Source organism: Limulus polyphemus, unplaced genomic scaffold, assembly GCF_000517525.1.
Source record: "Limulus polyphemus unplaced genomic scaffold, Limulus_polyphemus-2.1.2 Scaffold4371, whole genome shotgun sequence".
Taxonomy (NCBI): domain Eukaryota; kingdom Metazoa; phylum Arthropoda; class Merostomata; order Xiphosura; family Limulidae; genus Limulus; species Limulus polyphemus.
Window position 1 is genome coordinate 16,309 of NW_013669981.1, and position 21,821 is coordinate 38,129.

The 21,821-nt window shown below is 29.9% G+C and overlaps 1 protein-coding gene across 1 annotated transcript in view; it reads left to right on the forward strand.

Annotated features, from left to right (window-relative positions):
• Positions 1-21,821, forward strand: part of LOC106471050 (lysine-specific demethylase 5A-like) — a 61,632-nt gene that overhangs the window by 14,374 nt on the left and 25,437 nt on the right. The window contains 17 exon segments of the mRNA XM_013931634.2: positions 3,069-3,145; positions 4,993-5,151; positions 6,864-6,983; positions 7,647-7,802; positions 8,230-8,322; positions 9,173-9,261; positions 10,328-10,490; positions 12,514-12,633; positions 14,028-14,222; positions 14,701-14,815; positions 15,874-15,940; positions 16,225-16,349; positions 17,021-17,171; positions 17,724-17,841; positions 18,680-18,826; positions 19,740-19,948; positions 21,455-21,593. Coding sequence (XP_013787088.1) covers positions 3,069-3,145; positions 4,993-5,151; positions 6,864-6,983; positions 7,647-7,802; positions 8,230-8,322; positions 9,173-9,261; positions 10,328-10,490; positions 12,514-12,633; positions 14,028-14,222; positions 14,701-14,815; positions 15,874-15,940; positions 16,225-16,349; positions 17,021-17,171; positions 17,724-17,841; positions 18,680-18,826; positions 19,740-19,948; positions 21,455-21,593 — 2,243 coding nt within the window.

Here is a 21,821-nt window from a genome sequence, read left to right on the forward strand (position 1 = left end):
ACTTTTGTTGACTTGCATTCGAAATTTTATTGAACTACTATTTTATGAATTTTTATCAATAAGTTTGGTATCAAATTGTAGATCATAATTTAGTATTTTAGTATTATACATTAGTGTATTTCTTAATTTAAAAGTAAATATTAAAAAAAGCACAGTTAAACATCAATTTTTGTGATGTCAAACTACCGATATTGACAAGCTAGAATATAAAATAAGAACCTCTCATCTTTTGTATTTGCTAAGATATTGCTCATGTACTAAATCAAACACAGTAGTCCCCGGCCCACATCTTTCAATTTTTGTAAATGCTTCCTTAATTACCCTTACTTCTATATATGAAATGAATAACCAATTGAAAGAATTTCCCCCTAGTTGCTTTCTCATCCATTTTCATGTGTTAGGACATCATCTTGTTCTTTTGAAACAGGATTTCAAGGAGGTAGGTTGTGTCTTTAGTCTGCTCTAAATTTCATATTTTTTTAGACTGAAATACAGCTTAGTTACTAAACTTCATAAATTCTAATGGAATTCTATGGTATCGATATAGTAACTTATGATTATTTTGGGTTATTTAAAATGTATATATAAAACCTAAAAAACATTTTCTTTTCACATCCTCTTTGCAAGAAATTTCATAAGGCTTAGCAACCTATGACAAGTCAAATGAGTACAAAGGTCATAACTAGAAGATATAATTGTTTGCTTTACTTTATTTACTGTTCTATGTTTTAAGAAAAATAAGTTGAAGAACTTATTTGTAAATAGTATTAATGTATATACGTAAGTAATGTATAATAATTGGAATGAGACTGTATTATATAAAATACTTACCACTAAAACACAGCCAAGACGGATCACTTTGTAAAGGCCAAATTATATTTTATATGGTTCTGATATCACGAGTGCACATGTGCTGCATCATTGTAACTTCTTTATTGTTGGCTGAAAGGTCAATATGTATAAATGTATAATGGTGTGAGATTTAATCTATTCTGAATAAACATTTGTATTTTCATGTTGTAGTCATTCTAGAATGAAAATTGCATAATTTAAATTTAATTCCTAATTTTTTTTGGTGGTAACGAGGCCAGTCAAATTGACAGACTCCATAGAGTTAGGGTAGAGAAAATAACAGAAAAAAATATAAAGTTTTAGTGAAAACAAACATTTGAAATGTATTTAGTAGGCTTTACAGATTATACAAATAATATTTTAAATTTTTGGGAAGAACAATAGATTTTTATTTATAATATGAAAATCACTTCACACTTGGACTGGTAATGAAATAGACTTGATATTTTCGCAAACAAATCTATAATAAAAATACTTTTCTAAAAAATATTATTTTTCATGTATGAAAGACTTGTAATGTTTACTAAAAGGCTACCAAATTTTGTGAAGATACACTTACTGCATTCAAAGTTATAGTATAAATACTTAACTCGTATATATTATACTGAGCCCGTCACAAAAGGGTTAATTAAATAAAAAAAATATTTAGTGCAGTACTACCGTTTGTATAAAAAAATAGTAGGGTTAAATGTTCTCAACAGTTGACAGCAAAAAAAAAAGAAGGCCCAGGTAAGTACTTTTGTTTTTCATGTGTATTCTTTATTTATTATAATAAAAGTAACAAATGTTAAAAATAGAAATTTTTTTATGTTAGTTAAGGTTAGATTAGGTAAAATAAATAATAATTAAAATTTTAACGAGATACACTTGTGAGCAGTTCGTGAGTAGTTTGTGCATAATGTTATTTGATAGAGTAATGTTAGCTGCACATTTGTCAAGTGATTTACAACTTATAATGGCAATAATAGTAGTTAGACAATTTCAAAGGGCAATAAAACAATAACATTTAAGTATAAATAGATGCATACTGTTACAAGTTTAAAGCTATTTAGGATAAACAAATGTTGTTTCATGTTACAGTTTGAAGTCATTCTAGAAAGAAAAATGGTTAATTTAGAATTATTTCGTGTTTTTTTTTGGTGGTTATAGAATATAAAGTTTTACTGAAAAAACATTTGAAACTTATTTAGGAGGTTTTAGAGATTATACAAATAAAATTTGAGATTTTTGAGACATTGGAAAGTATTTTTAATGTTAACGTGGAAATTACTTTGCACTTAGAATAGTAAAAAATTATATATATATTCACTGACAAATCTTTAGTAAAAATACTTCATTAAAAAATCTGATTTTTTGTGTACAGAAGACTTGTTTACTGAAAGTCTGCCAAATGTTTGAAGATGCACATACTGTTATAGTATTGAAACAATAACAAATAAAAAGTGGTTACAAGTTTGGTCAATTCAATTGACCTTGCAGCGAGAGAGTTAAGGCAGTAGTTATCAACTTCCCTTACTCATAACCCACCTAAGTTGTTAGTCTATTTTTTGGTACATACTCTACAAAGTCTTATATTTTTGTTTTGTTTGTTCAGAAATATTTTAGGAGCATTATGAATTATCTAAAAATAAAAATGTTTGTTTTGACTTTTGTCTTGTACTGCAACCTACTTTAAGGTGTATATGTAAAAGAAACTGTTTATGTTGTTTTTGTAATATATCAGCCATATATCTGAATTTGGTTCTTCCATTTTCTGTGCCAAAACTTCCAAAGTTTTAAGTTATTTTATTTTTAATCAGGAGCTCTTAACTGAATTGCTGCCAAGCATTTAAGTATATAGCAAAAAATACATTAACTGTCATGTGGATAATATATTTCAGAAATGTTGCTCATCAATATTTTTAATAGAATAAGAATTACTTATTTTGCAAAGCATTAGGAACTTATGTAGGTTATACAGGATTATTAATGACCTATGTGTTGTTTAATTATAAGAGTTGCATAGATAAAACTAAATGTTTTTGAACAAAGGTTGGAGAAACATTTTATTAATGTATAGTGTGAATGTGTGTAGCTGTAACATGTTTGTGGAAGGTTAAGTACATAAAAAAATACTGCTCATAATATAGTAGACCAGTGTTGTTTTTTAGCATCAAATGAATGACTTATGTTGTTGCCATTTGACATCTTCACAAACCATTTTTTTTGTTTTATAGGTAGAGAGCATGGCTTTTCATCATTGTTCCTGTCATCTCAATATAATCTTGGTAAATTAAAAGGAAAAATTAATCCAGTAAGTTCTTGCAAGATATCTTTGACAATTTTTTTTTCTACTGTTGCTTTTGTAGCTGTAGTGGTGGTTGAGTATAGAAAAGTGTGGTTTGAATTTAGGGAACAAGTTATAGTAGTGGTATTATATTGAGAAGATGTAGATGCATCATGATGCACTTATGTTATTAGATTAAGTTACCTGCAGGTACCGTATTGCTCCTAATTAATGTCCCCAGGGGCATTGCAAACTGCAACGAGGATGAGGGGTACTAATTATAGTATTTGTGCAGTTCTGGATTCTATTTTTCACATTTGATTTGTTGATATCAATGCTAATAAGTGTGTGTGTTTGTTTTTCTTCTTTTTGTTCAAATCAAAATGGTGGTAGTAAAAGTGGATTATATGTTGGATTACTATTGCTGTCATGCAAGGTAAGCTTTATAACAATACTGTGGGGGGGAGACGATAATCAGAGAGGGGGTATTAATTAGGGGCAATACGGTAAGTTGAATTTAGCCTTGTGGATCTGTTAATATTTGTATTAAGACAAAGTTGGAAGACTAAGAATCAGAATGTGAAACTGTTTGTGGTTACTTAAGTATAATTATATTGTGTTACAAAGAATATAAGAATTATTATCATGAAAAAAAATGTTTGGAAACTAAAATATTGATGTTTACTACCTGTTATAATAATAATCACTTAATCATCATTTTGAACTTGTAATGTTTCCTGGCTCTTAGTTTTTAGACAGGTCTGTTGATTGAAGTATTGTGGTGAGATTTTAAAATTATATGAAATCAAGTTGCACTACTCATAAAAAAAATTGACTGCTTGTTAATCAGTCTTATGGAATTAAAATAGTTCTTACTGTCAAGTTTTATGCACACAAAATAGAGACTCATCTGTGTGTGTTAAATAGTATTGAAAGTAAGGAAATAGGAATAAACTTGTGCATTTGTAGTTAATTATTAGTTCTTAATGTAAATTATTTTCAATAATACAAGCTGTACAAGAACCGTTGATGCCACCAGAAAGTCTGTTAGCTGTACTTTTGGATGATGTATATATAATTATAAGGTGCTTGATTTTGAGTAAAATACCTAAAGTATTTAAAAGAACTTTCATGCTAAAAGTTGTTACTTCAGTTTACATTGCTTAGGTTTGTTTATATAGTGACATTTGATGTTTTGAGACAATCGGGACAATTTTCTTGGATTTTCATGAAACATGGTTAGATTTTCTCTCTTTTGCAACACACTCGCAGAAAGAAAGGGAGAAGCTGATTGACAGAGAACGGCTGAAACGATTTAAAGTTTCCTAAATAATTAATAAGTCTGACAGAACTGGATTAAGTGTTGTCTAATTGTGTGATAAGCATAAATTTTGATTAACATAGTTTTATTTGTTAAATAATAAGATAAATCTAAGGTCATGATTTACAATTTATTGCTGATAAGTAGTAATAAAATGTTTCTTGAAATAAAGATTTTGTTGTATAAAATTAGTCATAAGAAAAATATTACTTAGTGTCTACATGATTCATACTTGAAATCACAGTAAATTTTTACAAATTGATATATAACAATTTTTTTTCATGCTATATGTTCATTGTAATGTGATAGTTTATGTAATTCAGTTAATTTTGTGAGTTTGGTATTAAGAAAATTTTAATGATGTTATAAGCGGTTGGATGTTAAAAATAAATGTTATTTGAAATTGGTACCAAAGTAAAGTCAGATGATAGAACTTACATGATTGTCAAAAAAAGCAGCTAAAACTTTTCTTCCATAGATTGTAAAAAAAAAAAGCTTTTTCTTCTCCCTGTTTAAAGGTTTGAGTTGTGCTTGAGGTTTTTTTTCTTTCTAGATTGATCTCATTGTATGCCTTGTGTGTGGACGAGGAGATGCTGAAGCCAATATGTTGCTCTGTGATGGATGTGATGACAGCTACCACAATTTCTGCCTTGTTCCACCTTTGCATGAAATACCTAAAGGAGACTGGAGATGTCCACGGTGTGTTGCAGAGGTACGTAAAAAGTATATCTCGTTGAGTTTTCATTTACATATACACATGATACACCTACACTTCATTACTGATGTTGTATTGAAGAATATCCAAGAAATCAGAATTTTATGAAAATTGTACTATTTACAAAATTATGTTAAGTTGAAAATATTTCATGTTATTTGATGATATTAACCCTATAATATCAGAATGGGTCAAAGTACATGTTATGACCTTTTACTGAGGTATGTTCAAAAATGAATTACACAAGTTTATTACCAATATAGTTCATAAACTTGGCATCAAGATGTAGGTTATAGTTCAAATTTTAATATTATATAAATTTTACTTTCTTAATTTCGAAAGGAAGTATTTAAAGAAATCCTCAATCTTCATTTCTCTGTATGAAGTGACACTTCTTTAATCCAAGTTACCCATTTTAGATTTTCTACCTATCCCTATATTAACCTCTAAGTTTGGCACTAATTACACACTTATTGATACTTCTAAACCATAGTGTAAATTTATAACCTCCCAATCTTCTTGATTTACTGAGATGCACTCAAGAAATTCAAATTCACACCATGACTCCACCCCCATCCAATCACATCCTGCCTTTCAAAAAATGTAAATAATTGTTTGTGACATATGCTTTTGGATTATTCTTAACCAATAGGAAGAGAAAATTTTAATTTACTAAATGCCATACAAGGCTACATCGTTCTGATGACAGTTTTTTTCATTATTAGGCCTACAGTTTTACTGTTGCTATTGCTGAGATCATTTCAGCCAGCTAACATAACTATTTTAACCCACTCATAACTTAGTTAGAGAGCCAGATTAATTATAGTGTTTTAGGATATTATATTTTATGTATTTATTAAGCAAGAAACAAGAGCCCAGACATAAATACTAAATTTCTAATTTTTTTGTAAATCTTTATTTATTTGATATAAAAGTCACTAATATATGAATGTTGGAAATTTGTTAGGTTAGCCAAGAAATTTTAAGTGAAACAAAATGTTTGTGATACCGTGATTGTTGAATTCGATGAGCGTGCTGGTAACTTGATTATTTGTTTACAAAAAACTATCTTACTGTGACAATAGCTTTTCCCTTACTATGATAGTGTAAAGTACAGCTGTAAACAATAAAATGAGTGAGTGATGTTTTGAATAGTATTAGATTTGGCTGTAACAATAAACAGTCTGTTACAATGTGCAATCATGCTAGAAAGAAAGTAGGATACTTTTTTTTAGAGTTATTTCATATTTTTTCAATTTTTTATTTTGCTGTATTGCCGGATTCACTAAACATGGTGTTAGGGTAGAGAAAATAATGGATAAGATATAAAGTTTTTCTGAAAAAAAAATTGATTTTCAACTAAGAGGCTGTGCAAATGAAATATGAAAACTGTATGATGAAGAAAAAGTATTTTTACTATTAACATGAAAATCACCTTGCACTTGAACTGACTCAATAAAAGTTGTGTAAAACATTTGAACTGAGTCAATAAAGGCTTTGTAAATTCACAGAAATATCTTTAATAAGAAATACTAAATTAAAAAAATCTATTTTTTTTATACAAAAAACTTTTAATGTGTACTAAAAGCTTATCAAATTTTTATACATTAAAAGTTGCAGCATGCATAGTTTCATGGTTACATGGTCTGTCAAAAAGACCCATCTTATATACAATAGTTTAAAAGTTTCATTTTTCACTTGTTTTTCAGGTAGTGCAGAAGCCCCATGAAGCATTTGGGTTTGAGCAAGCAAAAAGAGAGTATACACTTCAGGAATTTGGAGAAATGGCTGATCAGTTCAAATCAGATTACTTTAATATGCCATCTCATGTGAGGAAGTTGCATTATCTATAATATATTTTTATATTTCTCATGTGTCTTGCAAGAACTAAAATAAAATTTATTTGTGTATTCAAAATGAAATTAATACAAATTTATAATGGTACATAATGTTCACACTAATTCACTACAACATTTGAGTTGCATCATAAAGTTTTATGATAGTCATTAATAAGAAGAAGTCTAGTGGATAAATATACAAATTGATGTTGAATGAATATTTGGGAGGTGTACATGTGAACATTTAAATTAATTATATCTACTCATGATCAACAGCTGATTCTGGAAAGTTATAATTACATAGTTACAGTTAAGAAAATAGCAATTCTGGAAGAAGTGATCATGGAATTCTTTTACCCTGTGTTAATTTGGTATTTTTTTCTCCTGTCTGGGAAAAAATAAATTGTGTATAAACATAAAAACAAAATTAAAATCATCTCCAGTAAATTAAAAGTTTTTTAATGGTTTAAAACATAGTTATGCCACTCTAATATAATGCTTACCTTGTTTTAGACTTTATTAAAGTAACAAAATGTGGTGTGGTAGGTAATACTACAATGTGTTAGGTTATTGAAGTTGTCTTAATTCATTTTAAAAATGCTATGAAAAAGAAACTACTTTGTAGATAAATAACTTAGTTGTTCATTTTTCCAGTTGGTTCCTACTTCAGTGGTTGAGAAAGAGTTTTGGCGTTTAGTAAGAGCAGTAAATGAAGACGTGTGTGTTGAATATGGTGCAGATATACATACCCTTGAACATGGTTCGGGCTTTCCCACAAAAACCAACAAGTGTTCCGTACCTGGAGAGGAAGTGAGTTTCTTTTTATTTCCTGGATTATTTTCATAGTTTCACCAGTAGTAAGATGCTATAACACAAGAAACTATTATATTGTAGACTTGATTAATATGCCTGTAATAATAGTTATACACTATTAATTTGTCAGCTTTTTTTTTTCTTCTTTTTACTAAAAACAATCATTAAGGTTATTTAAATAGTACATTGTTAATCCACTAGCTTAAATGTAGCCTGATCAATGTCTTTTAATTTAGTCTAGCCCAAGGCTACTAATGGTGTTATTCTCCAGAACTAGTCTAACCTAGACAGATTGTTTGAATTAAAATATAGATTTTTGCATTTTCAAGATTTTTTTCCCTCGAGAAAATGGTGAAGTAAATCTTTACAAATTCAGTTCATTGTTTTACTGACACTTATATCTTTCTTGTGGAATTTTCTGTAGGAATATATTAATTCAGGCTGGAACCTCAACAATCTTCCTGTCTTGGAAAACTCGATTTTGAAACACATTAATGCTGATATAAATGGAATGAAGGTATAGATTTCATTTGTTCATATTATTACCATATGTTAGTAGTTATAGCTGGTAAATGCAAAATTTTGTCATAGATGTGTTTGAAAGCTAAGATTCAGAAATATGTTGTATGCATAAAATAGATTATTTACTGTATTTTTGTATACTTTTTTTTTTTCTTGAAATGTGATATTAGTTATTCATCACCTTTTTGTCATTGATTATCAATTAATAAAAATTGAAGTTAAGTACCAGGGTTGTTAAAATCACAATTGTTTCTAAAGCAAGTTAAATGTCTGTTTTATGAAATGCTTCACATATCTTTACCTTTGGTTTCTATAACATGTATAAAAAAAAATTGGGAATGAGTTGTAGATAATTACTGTGGTTCTTGCACTGCTGCAGTAATTATGTGATGGTTCTGCTGTTCAATATAAAAACTCACTTTCTTATATATTGTTGAGTGTTTAGATGTTTTATTTATTGTCAAAATAATGTTTATTATAGTTGCACAGCATTTCAGTGTTTCACCTTGTTTCTTAGGTACCCCCAATTTTGATTTGTAATTTTTACTAAAAGGATGTATTGTTTTGAGAGATGTATACATTTTGAATTTTGTTGAAGGAATGATGAGTAAGCATTGTAGTAAGCGATAAAAAAGGTGACTTAGCACAATAAAAAAGTACATGACTACCAAAGTTGAAAGATACGAATAAATCGAGATGTCTTCTCCAACAAGATAATTTACTTTTTAAATCAACAGTGTTTATTTGGATGATTTGTTAAGCTTAAGAATAAATGTTTTAAATTCTTTACCTTCAAAGAGTGCTTGAGATTTTCCAGTAACTAGATGTATTCTTTGGTCTTACAGATTCCATGGGTTTATGTTGGGATGTGCTTTGCTACATTTTGCTGGCACAATGAAGACCATTGGAGCTATTCCATCAACTATCTTCATTGGTAAGGAATATGCTAGATTGAACTTGTGTTTAATTTCAGTGAACATGTTTCATAGGGGAGATAGTTTTCATGGTTCAGATTAAACATTTGCCTTTTGTTGTAATCAGTTTTTCATTTTGCTGAATTGCCTCCCAGCGGCACGTGGTAAGTCTGCAGATTTATAATGTTAGAAACTGGGTTTTGATACCCGTGGTGGGCACAACACAGATAGCCCATTATGCAGCTTTGTGCTTAATTAGAAACAAACAAACAAAATTAAATATCTTTGATAAGCAAACAGTTTTACTGAATAGTTTCTTAACATTATATCATTATGAGAAGTAATATTAAGGTATGAAAGTTCAAGCTGTACATGTACTGGGGGAAACAGAAAAGTGAAAATCACATAGTTAAACATTGTAATTCATGCAAAAACTAGTACATATTTTGATGAAAGCAAAATACTTTCTGTTTATCATTGTGTCTGGCATTAAAATAGTAAGGAATACAATGGAAACTAAACTTTTGTGGATCACTTTTACACATTGTATGGCTGTATCATAATTACTGTATGCAGTCAATGCTACATCAACATCATTACCACTGTGTTATTGATTAAGAATTTTCACCCTAAGTTTGTAATAGATAAGTAGTTATGTTATTGTAAATAATATAACAGGAAGAGCCTGAAGGCTTGATATCATCCAGTAACTAAGTGGTTCATATTATAATGCTAAGGTGTCATTTAAAAAAAATTGTTTAATAAATTGAGAAGACCTCGTAAACAAAATTCTGAAATGTTTGGATAAGTATTATATTTTCAGATGCTTGTAAAGGCTCGTTTAAAATATATTTTGATTTTGAAGTTGCAGCTTTTCGATTACTGAGTCTATGAATCTCTAGAAAATACTGAAGTAAATAAAAGGAATGTATCAGTATTGAAACTGGCTTCTTTGGATATAATTATTTTCAGATCTTGTACTAGTCTGATCTTTCTGCTTGTATTTAACAAATATATGAGTGTAATGGTAAAGAGAAAGACATTTTATCCAACTTGTACTTTATTCACGCCTGGTTTTGAAAACAGGGGAGAACCTAAGACATGGTATGGTGTACCTGGAGATAAAGCTGAAGATTTTGAGAATTCTATGAAGGCTGCTGCTCCAGAACTTTTTGAAACTCAACCGGATTTACTTCACCAGCTTGTTACAATAATGAACCCAAATATTCTTATGGCTTCAAGGGTTCCCGTAAGTTATTAGTGTTTCTCTTCAATAATGTTTCATTGCAAGTCCCTACCTCCCACCCTGAATTTATTTGTATTATGTCAGTTGTATTTTTTACTTCTTAGAACACCTTAACATTGCTTAATTGAAAACAAAAATTAGTTTTTGCTCAATGAGTAACATGAGACAATAGAGAAAAGACTTAATCTATGAAGCCATGTTGAAAGGCCATGCCTAACTGTTATAAAAGTATGTGGTTGTAGTAAGGGTTGTACATTAAGGGTGTGACAAATCTGGTACCCACTTCTTCTGAGTCTCGTATTATGTTTATAATAGGGTCCTCTGCAAGATACTTAAATGTATCATGTATCCACTCCTCGTGAAGTTTAGTTTTGTATTATGTATATAGCAGGGTTTTCTGCAAGGTATTCAATTGTAGAGTCATTTCATCACATAAATTTGGTGTGGAAGTAGGGAATATGTCTTACTTAGAAATATATGTTTTGCATTCACATGCTTCTTATATAGTGGAGTGTGACAGTTTATTTTTTAATAGCCCTTGTTAAAACTTCTTCATCTTTCTGGAAGTTAAACCTTCTTGCAACATCCATTTTGATAGACAGTGTGGTCAACTCTAACAAGATCCTGAGAAATGGACTATCTCAAGTTTAAATTAATTTCAGTCTCAACAGATGCAACAGTCACTGGAGATGTAAGTAGCATCTTGAGAGCAATGTGCACATTGCACTATATACTCCTATTAAATCGATTTTGCACTTAAAGTGTAGTATTTCAAAAACATCAAATGTGTCTGAAAGAACTGTTGCTAGACTTTGAAGTTCAACCATGGAACACTTGCACACATTCTTTTGAGACGGCCCTTGAAAATGTTCCCAAAGTCCTGTGTATAGCGTAATTGACTCATGCCTGCAATAATACTTACAGGTTTGTTTTATGAGCTGTTGGGCTGTCGTTTCCCTTATTAAGCAAGATATATTAAATAAAAAGATATAATTATTGCTGAAATTTAAAAGTTTTAAATTTTATAATATGTCATAAAAATGATTTGTGGTACTAAGTTAGGGGCCAACTTGAATCTCGAGGACCCCTCTGATTGCATGGATGCATAGGCACTATCATTGGCCCTAATATGTACCAAAATCTTCAGTACAGTTTGGGAGAGTACTTCTCTTCAAGGAATTCCAGGACAATGAGTAGATTAACTTTGTAATGAATTTATCAAAAAATAATCTTTAAAAATATTTGTTGCTGTTCAAAAATTGTAAAGAAATTTAGTTTATCTACATTTGAAAAATGTTATGATACCATTTCTAAATTTTAATGCATTGTTTATTATTCTTTCTGTAGCGCTAATAAGACCTTTTTGTTTTCATGATACAAAATGGTACTGCACCATAACTCGTAAGCTGTTATTACACACCTAAACACATTTAAATTGCTTGCTATATGCCTGTATCTTAGTGCAGTGTATGTCTCTTGATGCTGACTGGGAACTTTAACAACAGAAATAAAAAATCTTTACCTCAACTATTCAAATTAAAAAAGTTAATATAAAGTCAACACATGTACACAGTCGAGATCTACTGTGTGTGTGAGGGCTTTATCATGAGCACTTTAAAACTCTGCTCTTTCTTAGGTTTAACCTAAGTTTGGTAAACTGTGTTTAGAGAGTGCTCTTTTTTTTCTGGTTAGTTGCCTTGGAGCAGTTGAAATGTCATGACAATTGATAGTGGCTTTGTTGGTCTTTAGAATTAAATATTACTATAACCTTCAAAAATGCAATAAAATAAAAAACAACAACATACTAACCAAACTAAACAGTCACTTGTTCTGCAGTCATTTCTACGGACTTTTGAGTAATTACTATATGAAAATTTTATAAATTATAATAAAATGTATCTGTTATCTTTGTGATGTTAATCATTAATAAATTCTTGGAATAAAGTTTATAGCTTTGTATAGAAATTATGATGTGTCAGTGGCATTGTTTATATTCTAATTTTTATTTCGTTGTTTGGTTACGCAGATTTATAGACTGGATCAACAAGCCGGAGAATTTGTACTTACGTTTCCACGCTCCTATCATGCTGGATTCAATCAAGGCTACAATTTTGCAGAAGCTGTAAACTTTTGCCCTGCTGATTGGGTAATGTTATTTTGTTATGAGAAAATGATTTTGAACTGCACATTTTATCTGTACCATTTTTTCCTACTTGAACAGGCTGGCAGATGTCATATAATTTTTTACCCTTCAATTGAAGGAGTGGAAGCTGTTGTTTTAGATTTACCATAAAAGTTTGCTTTGAGTTGAGGCTGAAGTAAGAATGTATTCTAGGCATTTTTTAAAGATGTTATCCACTAAAAGATTAGTGTACTCTTGTTTCTTCTTAGTCATCCTTCATCATCAACATGGCATTTCATGATCACTCTCAACTGGTCTTCTTTCTGTCTTAAGTTGATTGTAACTCCTACAGTTATCCTTCTGCAACAGGTAATTTCTTTTTTTGTCGGTTATCACTTCTGGAATTATCTTTCTGTAACAGGTAATTTCTTTTTATGTTGGTTATTACTTCTGGAGTTAACCTTCTGTAACGGGTAATTTATTTTTATGTTGGTTATCGCTTCTAGAAATTATCCTTCTGTAAAAGGTAATTTCTTTTTATGTTGGTTATCACTTCAAGAGTTAGCCTTCTGTAACAGGTAATTTATTTTTATGTTGATTACCATTTCTGGAGTTATCCTTTTGTAACAGGTTGTCTTTCTTAAATTGATGGTTATTCTTAGAGTTATCCTTCTGTAACTGGTAATTTCTATTTATGTTGGTTATCACTTTTGAAGTTATCCATTGGTAACAGGTAATTTATTTTTATGTTGGTTATTGCTTCTGGAAATTATCCTTCTGTAAGAGGTAATTTCTTTTATGCTGGTTATCTCTTCTGGAGTTATCCTTCTGTAAAAGGTAATTTATTTTTATGTTGGTTATCACTTCTAGAGTTATCCTTCTGTAACAGGTTGTCTCTCCTGATTTGATCACTCCTAAGGTTATACTTCAGTAATAGGTAGTCGTTTATAAGTACAGTGAATATCTGTAAGTAATAGATCATATTTCAGTATTAGGTCAGTTTCTGTAAATTTATGACTACTCAGCTCTAGAGTTTATGAAAGTGTTGTCCACTAGTGGAAATTATACTTTGATCAGTCCATTAGTTATCTTGGTCTGGCAGGTTGTTTTTTGCCACCTTTCTTGTAGAACTTAGCCTGGTTTTTGTATTTTATCCATTGTCTGCTTTGAGGAGCTTTTGTTCATTTATCACCATGTGATTGAAAGATGAAAAACTTCTTTACTTGTTTTTAAAGTATCTCTTGTATCTTACTTTTTTTTTACAAATTTCCAAATTTTGAAATTATTTACATAATATTAAAGTGATAGTTTTGAAGCTTAAATGTCCTTTTAGGGGGGGGGGGTTAGATTAATCTGTATTTCTTGGAGAATGGAGCATAATTGTTTTTAAACCTGCTACTTATTTTAAACTTCTACAGCTGTCAATTGGACGTCTGTGTATCTCCCATTACAGTCTTCTCCATCGTTTCTGTGTATTCTCTCATGATGAGCTAGTTTGTAAGATGGCAACAGATCCAGAAAGGTTAGAAATCAGTATTGCTGCTGCCACTTTCCAGGACATGAAGAAGATGGTGGAAGATGAAAAGGAATTAAGAAAATGCCTTCTTGAATGGGTGGGTGGGTTTTTCTGAAATGATAAGCTGAATCAAAGAAGTGCCTTTTATAAGACATATTATTAATCAAAAGAATAAAGTTTTGAAGAAAAGTATCAGTAAGTTGAACCTGTTTGTGTAAAATTTTCAGTGGATATCTGATATTCTTTGGTTTTGTTTTTTTGTTTATTAAAGAAGTGGTTAAAATCACAATAAGGGGAATTATTTGGTCAGTGTTTTGGCCAAACAATCATTAGTTGGCTATAATGTTGGCCACTTAGTTTTTATTTCATTATTTTTTTAATTTTCACGTTTTACCACAGCTTTTGGTAGTTATTGAGGCTACTTTTTTTTTTGTTGACGAACCTGATTTTTTTTTTCTATTGAAGCTAATTTTGACTCCCATAATTATACTAAAAAAAGGGGTGCTAAAAAATGTCAACAGAGAAGTATTTTTCAATATCAATAGATACTTTTATAAAATGTGGCATTGTTTCAGGGTGTGACTGAGGCTGAACGTGAAGCATTTGAACTATTACCAGATGATGAGCGTCAGTGTGATTACTGTAAAACTACGTGCTTCCTCTCTGCTGTTACCTGTTCGTGTGACACTAGTAAGTCCTAAGTTGTGATCATTTGCTAAGTTGGAGAATCTGCTGTTGAAGTTTTGCTGTATGAAAGAAAAACCTGGTTTAAATAAATTTTTGGATATATTTGTTTTTCATTTCTCAGTCTGATACTAACATTAAAAATTGATATATTGTTAAAAATTCATTACCCTGATTATGATGTGTAGGGAATTAAATAGATTTATTAAAAATTGAACTTCTCTAACTTAATTCAGTTCACACTGTAACAATTATTGTCAAGCAATTTGCTAATATAAACAATGTCTCTGCTAGTACTTTGTTTGTATATCCTAGCTGGTCTGAAGAGCCCTGATATTGGGCAGAAATCCTCATTGTCACTGGCTGTAGCAGAGATGGTGTGAATGACATTATTCTATACTTTACTTTCACTCGCAAATTCTTATTAATAACTGTATATAAACAGAAGCTATTTTTGTACTTTTAAAAATTATAGATCATGTTATTTACAGTCAGTTTTTTTATTCTAAAATTTTTATTTCCAGAAGAATTAAGGCTCATTTAAAACTTGAAATGATAAAAAGATTCACATATTAGTGGATTTCTAGTAAAAATTCTAACAGTAGTACATGTTTGGTAAATATTCACACAGTATTGGATTTTTAGTAAATATTCACACAGTATTGGATTTTTAGTAAATATTCACACAGTATTGGATTTTTAGTAAATATTCACACAGTATTGGATTTTTAGTAAATATTCTCACAGTAGTGGATTTTTAGTAATGATAATTATTTTCTAGTGTATCGTATGTGTACCTTATGGTTTTTTTTTATTTATATGAATTGGTGCATAAACATTATTCAGATTGTAAAAAATAGATTTGATTATGTGTTATAGTGTACAGCAAAGATAAGAAAAGTAAAAGTGAAGAAAAATCAAAAGGTAAATTCACACTTTATATTAAGCATAAGTTAAAGTATCCATTTTACAGAATTTTTATTTTAAATAAAGAAATTTACAACTGTGTACCTGTACAATATTTGTATTCCAGTTACTTGAAAGTTGTTTTGTCTGTTTTTCAGATAAGCTAGTGTGTATCAATCACAAGGAAAAACTGTGCTGTTGTCCACCAAGCAAACATTGTTTAAGGTATTATTTTGTTCTAAAAGTACCTTCTATAGGTTTACAAACAAGTCTATGAACTGCACTTTGGAATATTTTTTTTATAAAGTTTATTACCTTTCAAATCCAAAAACCTTCTTTTATTTAATTATTGATTGCTACTTGTGTGTAAAAAATTAGCTTAGTTACTTGTAGTTTGAGTAATTATTCAGAATGAAATAAATAATTTGATATTGTTTTACAATTTTATAGGTGGTGTGTCCATAAATTAGTTTTGTTTTCTGATAGCAGTAATATGTTTTTCTCATCAGATACCGCTACACGCTCGACGAACTACCAGTAATGCTGCAGCGTTTGAAACTGAGAGCAGAAGCTTTTGATAATTGGACTATCAGAGTACAAAATGCTCTAGAGGCTCCTGAAGATGAAAAACTAGGTAAGCTGGTGGTTCTTAAATTCATCTGTCACATTAAATGGTATTTGATTTGTTGATGAGTTTTCTTTTGTCAGCTTCTTTTTCCGTCTTGGATGAGCAAAAATATTTTACTGTTCTATTCTGTAAAGTTCAAAGATCATGGTAAATTGTCGTTTTTGTGTATTGGTTTAAATTTTTACTCTTAATTTTTGGATGTTAATAGATATTGTTTTTGCTACCAATAGAAGATTTAAGAAATGCATTTGCTAGTTGGTTTTTGTGACCCTAGACACAAAGTATTGAAAAAAAAAAAAAGAGTTTAATTGTTAAGTCCTAAGGTTTTGATTGTATACATGTATGTCCATTGTATTGGATAATTTTGCTAAGTTTGTAAATATTCTAAGTTGATTTTTATTTTTTATTTTTTTCAATCATATCAAGCATACATCAAAATGGACAGGTTTTATGGTAAGAAAGTAGCGTACTTGTTAATACAAATTGAAATTTGTGCTTTATTTGAATTTCATTCTTATATAGCTGTAAAAAATGTTGAGTTTATACCTTATACATTGTGAATTTATTTCATTAGTTACAACTGCTGTAGTAAAAGTATTATTAGTATTTGGGAGGGAAAATTGAATTGGATACTCAAAATATTTTTTTAGTGATTTGTTTGTTGTGATGGATTACAGATATTATGGGATTAAAGGAACTGACACAAGAAGCAGAAATCAACAAATTTCCTAAAATGGAGCTGCTAGATGCATTAGAAGATGTCGTTCAAGATGCTGAGAAATTTTCATCTCTTGCTCAGCAACTTCTGAGTAGGAAAGTTAGAACAAGGTGAGTTGAGAGTTAGAAACTTGTTCAGTATCAGATTTATGGTTTAGTATCAGAAACTTTGAAATACATTTATTATCTCTGATGTGTATATTAAAATCAAAAATTTTTACATGCTTGGCTGTAGTGTGTGAATAAAAAATTTGCTGGCTGGAAGAGACATGACATGTTTAACTTAGCAATTGAGTAGAATGATACTGGTTCTATTTTTGTTTTTAGCATATTTTGTTTTGAATTAGCTAACACTAAAAATGTGTATTTAGCTAAACAACTGTGATTTAGACTTGTAATTTTTTACAATTATTTGTAAATTAGTTTTTTTACTAAGTATATAGTATATTGTGAAGAAATTGTTTCATTAGATATTTTGTAGTGTTGTTGAAGAAACAATTGTTTTAGGTTTTGTATATAATAAATCATAGCGGTGAATCTTTAGCCTGTTCGTTTTCAAAGGAAATATGTTTTATTTGACAAGCCTATTTAAGCTATATTTATAATATGAATTTAGTGTCACTTTCTCACAAGAAGTTGAGCAAAATGATTTCTTTTTTTCAGAAACAGACAATCAGTGGACAGCAAGTATGGGTCCCAGCTTACATTAGAAGAAATTCAGTTGTTTTATGAACAGATACAGAAACTTCCTTGTGAAATTAAAGAAGGAATGATGATCAAGGTAAAGTTGTCCTTGTCTTATGTGTTGTCTGTATATGTATATTTATCACAAAAACATTGTCTTTGTGAAAAAAGAGCCCACCCATATAAAGTGGAAATATCAGATGCAAGACAAGTTAGAAGAAACAACTGGGGAAAGCTTGGCCTACATCAAGCAAGTATGCATTGTTTTAAAAAAGTGCAGGCAAAGTTTGCCTCATTTGTTTTTTTTACTCGTCTTGTGTGTTTGTTTCCAGCTGACAGAGATAAGAATAGTTTGAACACTGTTGCACGTTTTCATAATAATAATAATACTTACTGTAATATTAAAAATACTAGTAAATTGTGTGGTTTCCTGTAACGTGGTTTGTGCGTATGATATTTCCACTTTATGTGGCTGGAATATTTTTATAACTCGGTGTTTTTACAAATTGACAATGTTTTGTTATAGATATCACTTCCATCCTTACATATACACACAGTACATTAGTGTTAGCTAAACTGTGCATTCAGTGTCACTGGTTTTGTCTGTTGTCTCTAGATTAGCCAATGACAGAATGTATTTTGTGTATAGCTACTACTGCCCATTGTTTTGGAAGAGGCTTATTTTTGGCTTTCTCTCCAAACAAAGTCGGATCACGCTGCTGATAAGGTTCATGTTTATAAATATCCATGCTATGTAGATTCATTGGGAGCTCTCTGCCATATTTTCATATAACTTGGCCATCATAATTACCATTCCTCTCTGTATAAAAGAATGAATGCTGATCAAGGTAGTTATTGACTTGTGTGTAGTCTATATGTGTGTTTATTTCTGAGAATCATAAAATAGCTGCTTTGTGTGTATTTTTCAAAATCAGGATATGGTAGAACAGGTGACACTGTTTGAAAAGGAGGCCAAGGAGCTCTTGGACCAAGAAATGCCAGATTTGAAGAAACTAGAAAAAGTTTTGGATAATGGTTTAGCATTAGACATAGATCTTCCTCAGGTTCTTTTGGTTAAACATGTAAGTAAAAACTTATTACTGTTGATAAAAATTATATATGATCACTATTATGTTATATAAAATTTGCTATAAATGTATTTGAATATTACCAATGTAGCCTATTTTAAACCTTTAATGTAGTTAATTTAGAAAAAAAACTATTAATACTAACAGAAATTTGTAAGAATGTGTGAAAGAAACCTGTACAAGTTTACTTGGTTTGATACTCACTAATTATAAAATTTATCATGGATTAATACTCTTAAATATTATAGTGTATAATGGAATTCAGAATTGGTCTTATGTTTTTTTTGTTTTTAAGTAAAAGGATAATATGTAATTAAACCGTAAATTCAAAGATAAACTGTAATCCAAGAGTGAACTGTGTAATGTAGATGCCTGAAATGTAATCCAAGAGTGAACTGTGTAATGTAGATGCCTGAAATGTAATCCAAGAGTGAACTGTGTAATGTAGATGCCTTGTAATCCAAGAGTGAATTTTGAAAGCCGGCAGTTGGCGCGTGTATGTGTGTATGTGTAAAGGTACAGTGCAGAGTGCAGTTTCAAAAAGCCAATTTTTGATGCACTGCATCCCATAATATGTTGCAGGTATAGGTGAGACTAATTTGAAGCATATTTCACATAGCAGGCAACTAGAATCATATTTATTTTCCATATCCTGCATAAAGGATGTCCCAAGAAATAGTATAATACAATATTACTTTTGTTGTAATAGAAATATAATACCAATCTCACTTGATAATTTCACAGAGAATGGAAAATAATAAAATAAGTATTTGTATTTTTACTGAAGAAGAGGGTCCACTGTATGAAAGGTTTTAGTGATGCTTATACTAGTCGTATTTTAAAAAAAAGTCTTAGGTTCCATACAGAAAACTCTCAACCTTTCTTGTGAATTCATCTTGTGTTTTAGAAACTCCTGCAAGCTCGCTGGCTGGAAGAAATGAAGTCCACTCTAGCTAACCCAATGGAAGTAACACTAGACATGCTCAGAAAACTCTTAGACTCTGGAGTGAACCTTCCTCCTCATCCGAGCATAGAAAAATCCATGTCCCAGCTTCAGGAATTGCTAACTGTTGGAGAACGGTGGGAAGAAAAGGCTAAAGCTTGTTTACAGGCCAAGTATGTTTCTAAATTTTATTTTTAAAGACTAGATTGTAAGTACAAACTCTTCAGGTGTCACTGAGTTTATTGATATTGTTCAATTTATAGGCACAATTTGTTTATAAGTTCTAAATCAGAGTAAGCAAAGAATCATTAAAGATTATTGTTACTGTGTTTCTGATTGTTTTTATATTCTGCAGAGTAACTTTGAACTTACCATAAGTATAAAACATGCATTGATTAAAATCAGGAAAAATAAAAACATGGAAACTAGCTGGTAGTGTGTTGCTTATGACCACGTGGAGGAAAAAGAAAACATTTAAAACCTTCCCACAGCTATATTTTAGTAACATAAATAGATTAAATAGAAGCAAATGTTATGCACAACAACAAGCATAATCTAAATGATAAACTTTTCATTGAAGGAGTTAAAAGTAGTTCCTCTGGTGAGGTTTTTCATTGGTAGCTAGGTTTGGGTTGGACGGTTATTTGTTACCCAATGCAATTAATTTTTCTAAGCATTAATCTAAAAATGTTTGCACTCTGTTGTTTTGTTATTAAGATAATATATCTATACACTAGAAATTGCCACCTTAATAAAATGAGTTGTAAAATATGTGTACAGAGCAAGTAAAACCAGTGATACGAAATATCATTCCTAAAATTTTTTTTATTAAGAGAATGTGTATACCATAGTGAAAGTAATTACACTGTAAATAGAACTTTGTAATTACACTGTAAATAGAACTTTGTAATTACACTGTAAATAAAACTTTGTAATTACACTGTAAATGGAACTGTAATTACACTGTAAATAAAACTGTAATTACTTTAAATGGAACTGTAATTACACTGTAAATAAAACTTTGTAATTACACTGTAAATAAAACTTTGTAATTACTTTAAATGGTGGAACTGTAATTACTGTAAATAGAACTTTATAATTAAGCTGTAAATAAAACTGTAATTACACTGTAAATAAAACTTTGTAATTACACTGTAAATAAAACTTTGTAATTACACTGTAAATAAAACTTTGTAATTACACTGTAAATAAAACTTTGTAATTACTTTAAATGGAACTGTAATTACACTGTAAATAAAACTTTGTAATTACTTTAAATGGTGGAACTGTAATTACTGTAAAAAGAACTTTGTAATTACACTGTAAATAAAACTTTGTAATTACTGTAGATAGAACTTTGTAATTACACTGTAAATAAAACTTTGTAATTACACTGTAAATAGAACTTTGTAATTACTGTAAATAGAACTTTGTAATTACACTGTAAATAGAACTTTGTGATTTTTAGTATTTTGAATCAATAAAGGTTCTTTCAGAGTTTCTTCATTGCATGTGTTTTCCTAAACTTTATAAGAAGATTTTAAGCATGGAATTCAGATTTTCTATAAAAATGGTACTCCCTATAAAAAAAACCTAATGTGTGATCATAATGTTGCATTTGGATGAAAAGAAGTTAGATGAACAAAATGACTAACACAAACTCATTGATTTATCTTCAGACCTCAACAAGGATTACAAGTCCTAGAAGTACTGGTAAATGAAGCCTGTAATGTGCCTGTTTACCTTCCTAATGTCCTGACACTACGTGATGCTGTTAAAAAAGCAAAGGATTGGGTGCTGTCTGTTGAAAGAGTGCAGGTATGCTTATAGGTGTAAATACTGTTTATATTTTGCAATAGGACGTGAAATATATTTATATACGTATTATGATTTATTTTGTATATATGATCTGATATTTTCAAGTAAAGAATTGCCTGTACAACACTCCTGGATAGTCAAGAGTTCGAAAGAATTTCTTTTGGATTCGCTAATATTCATATTAGATCTTGATAGAATAACTTTTTTTATTATTATTATCATGGAGAC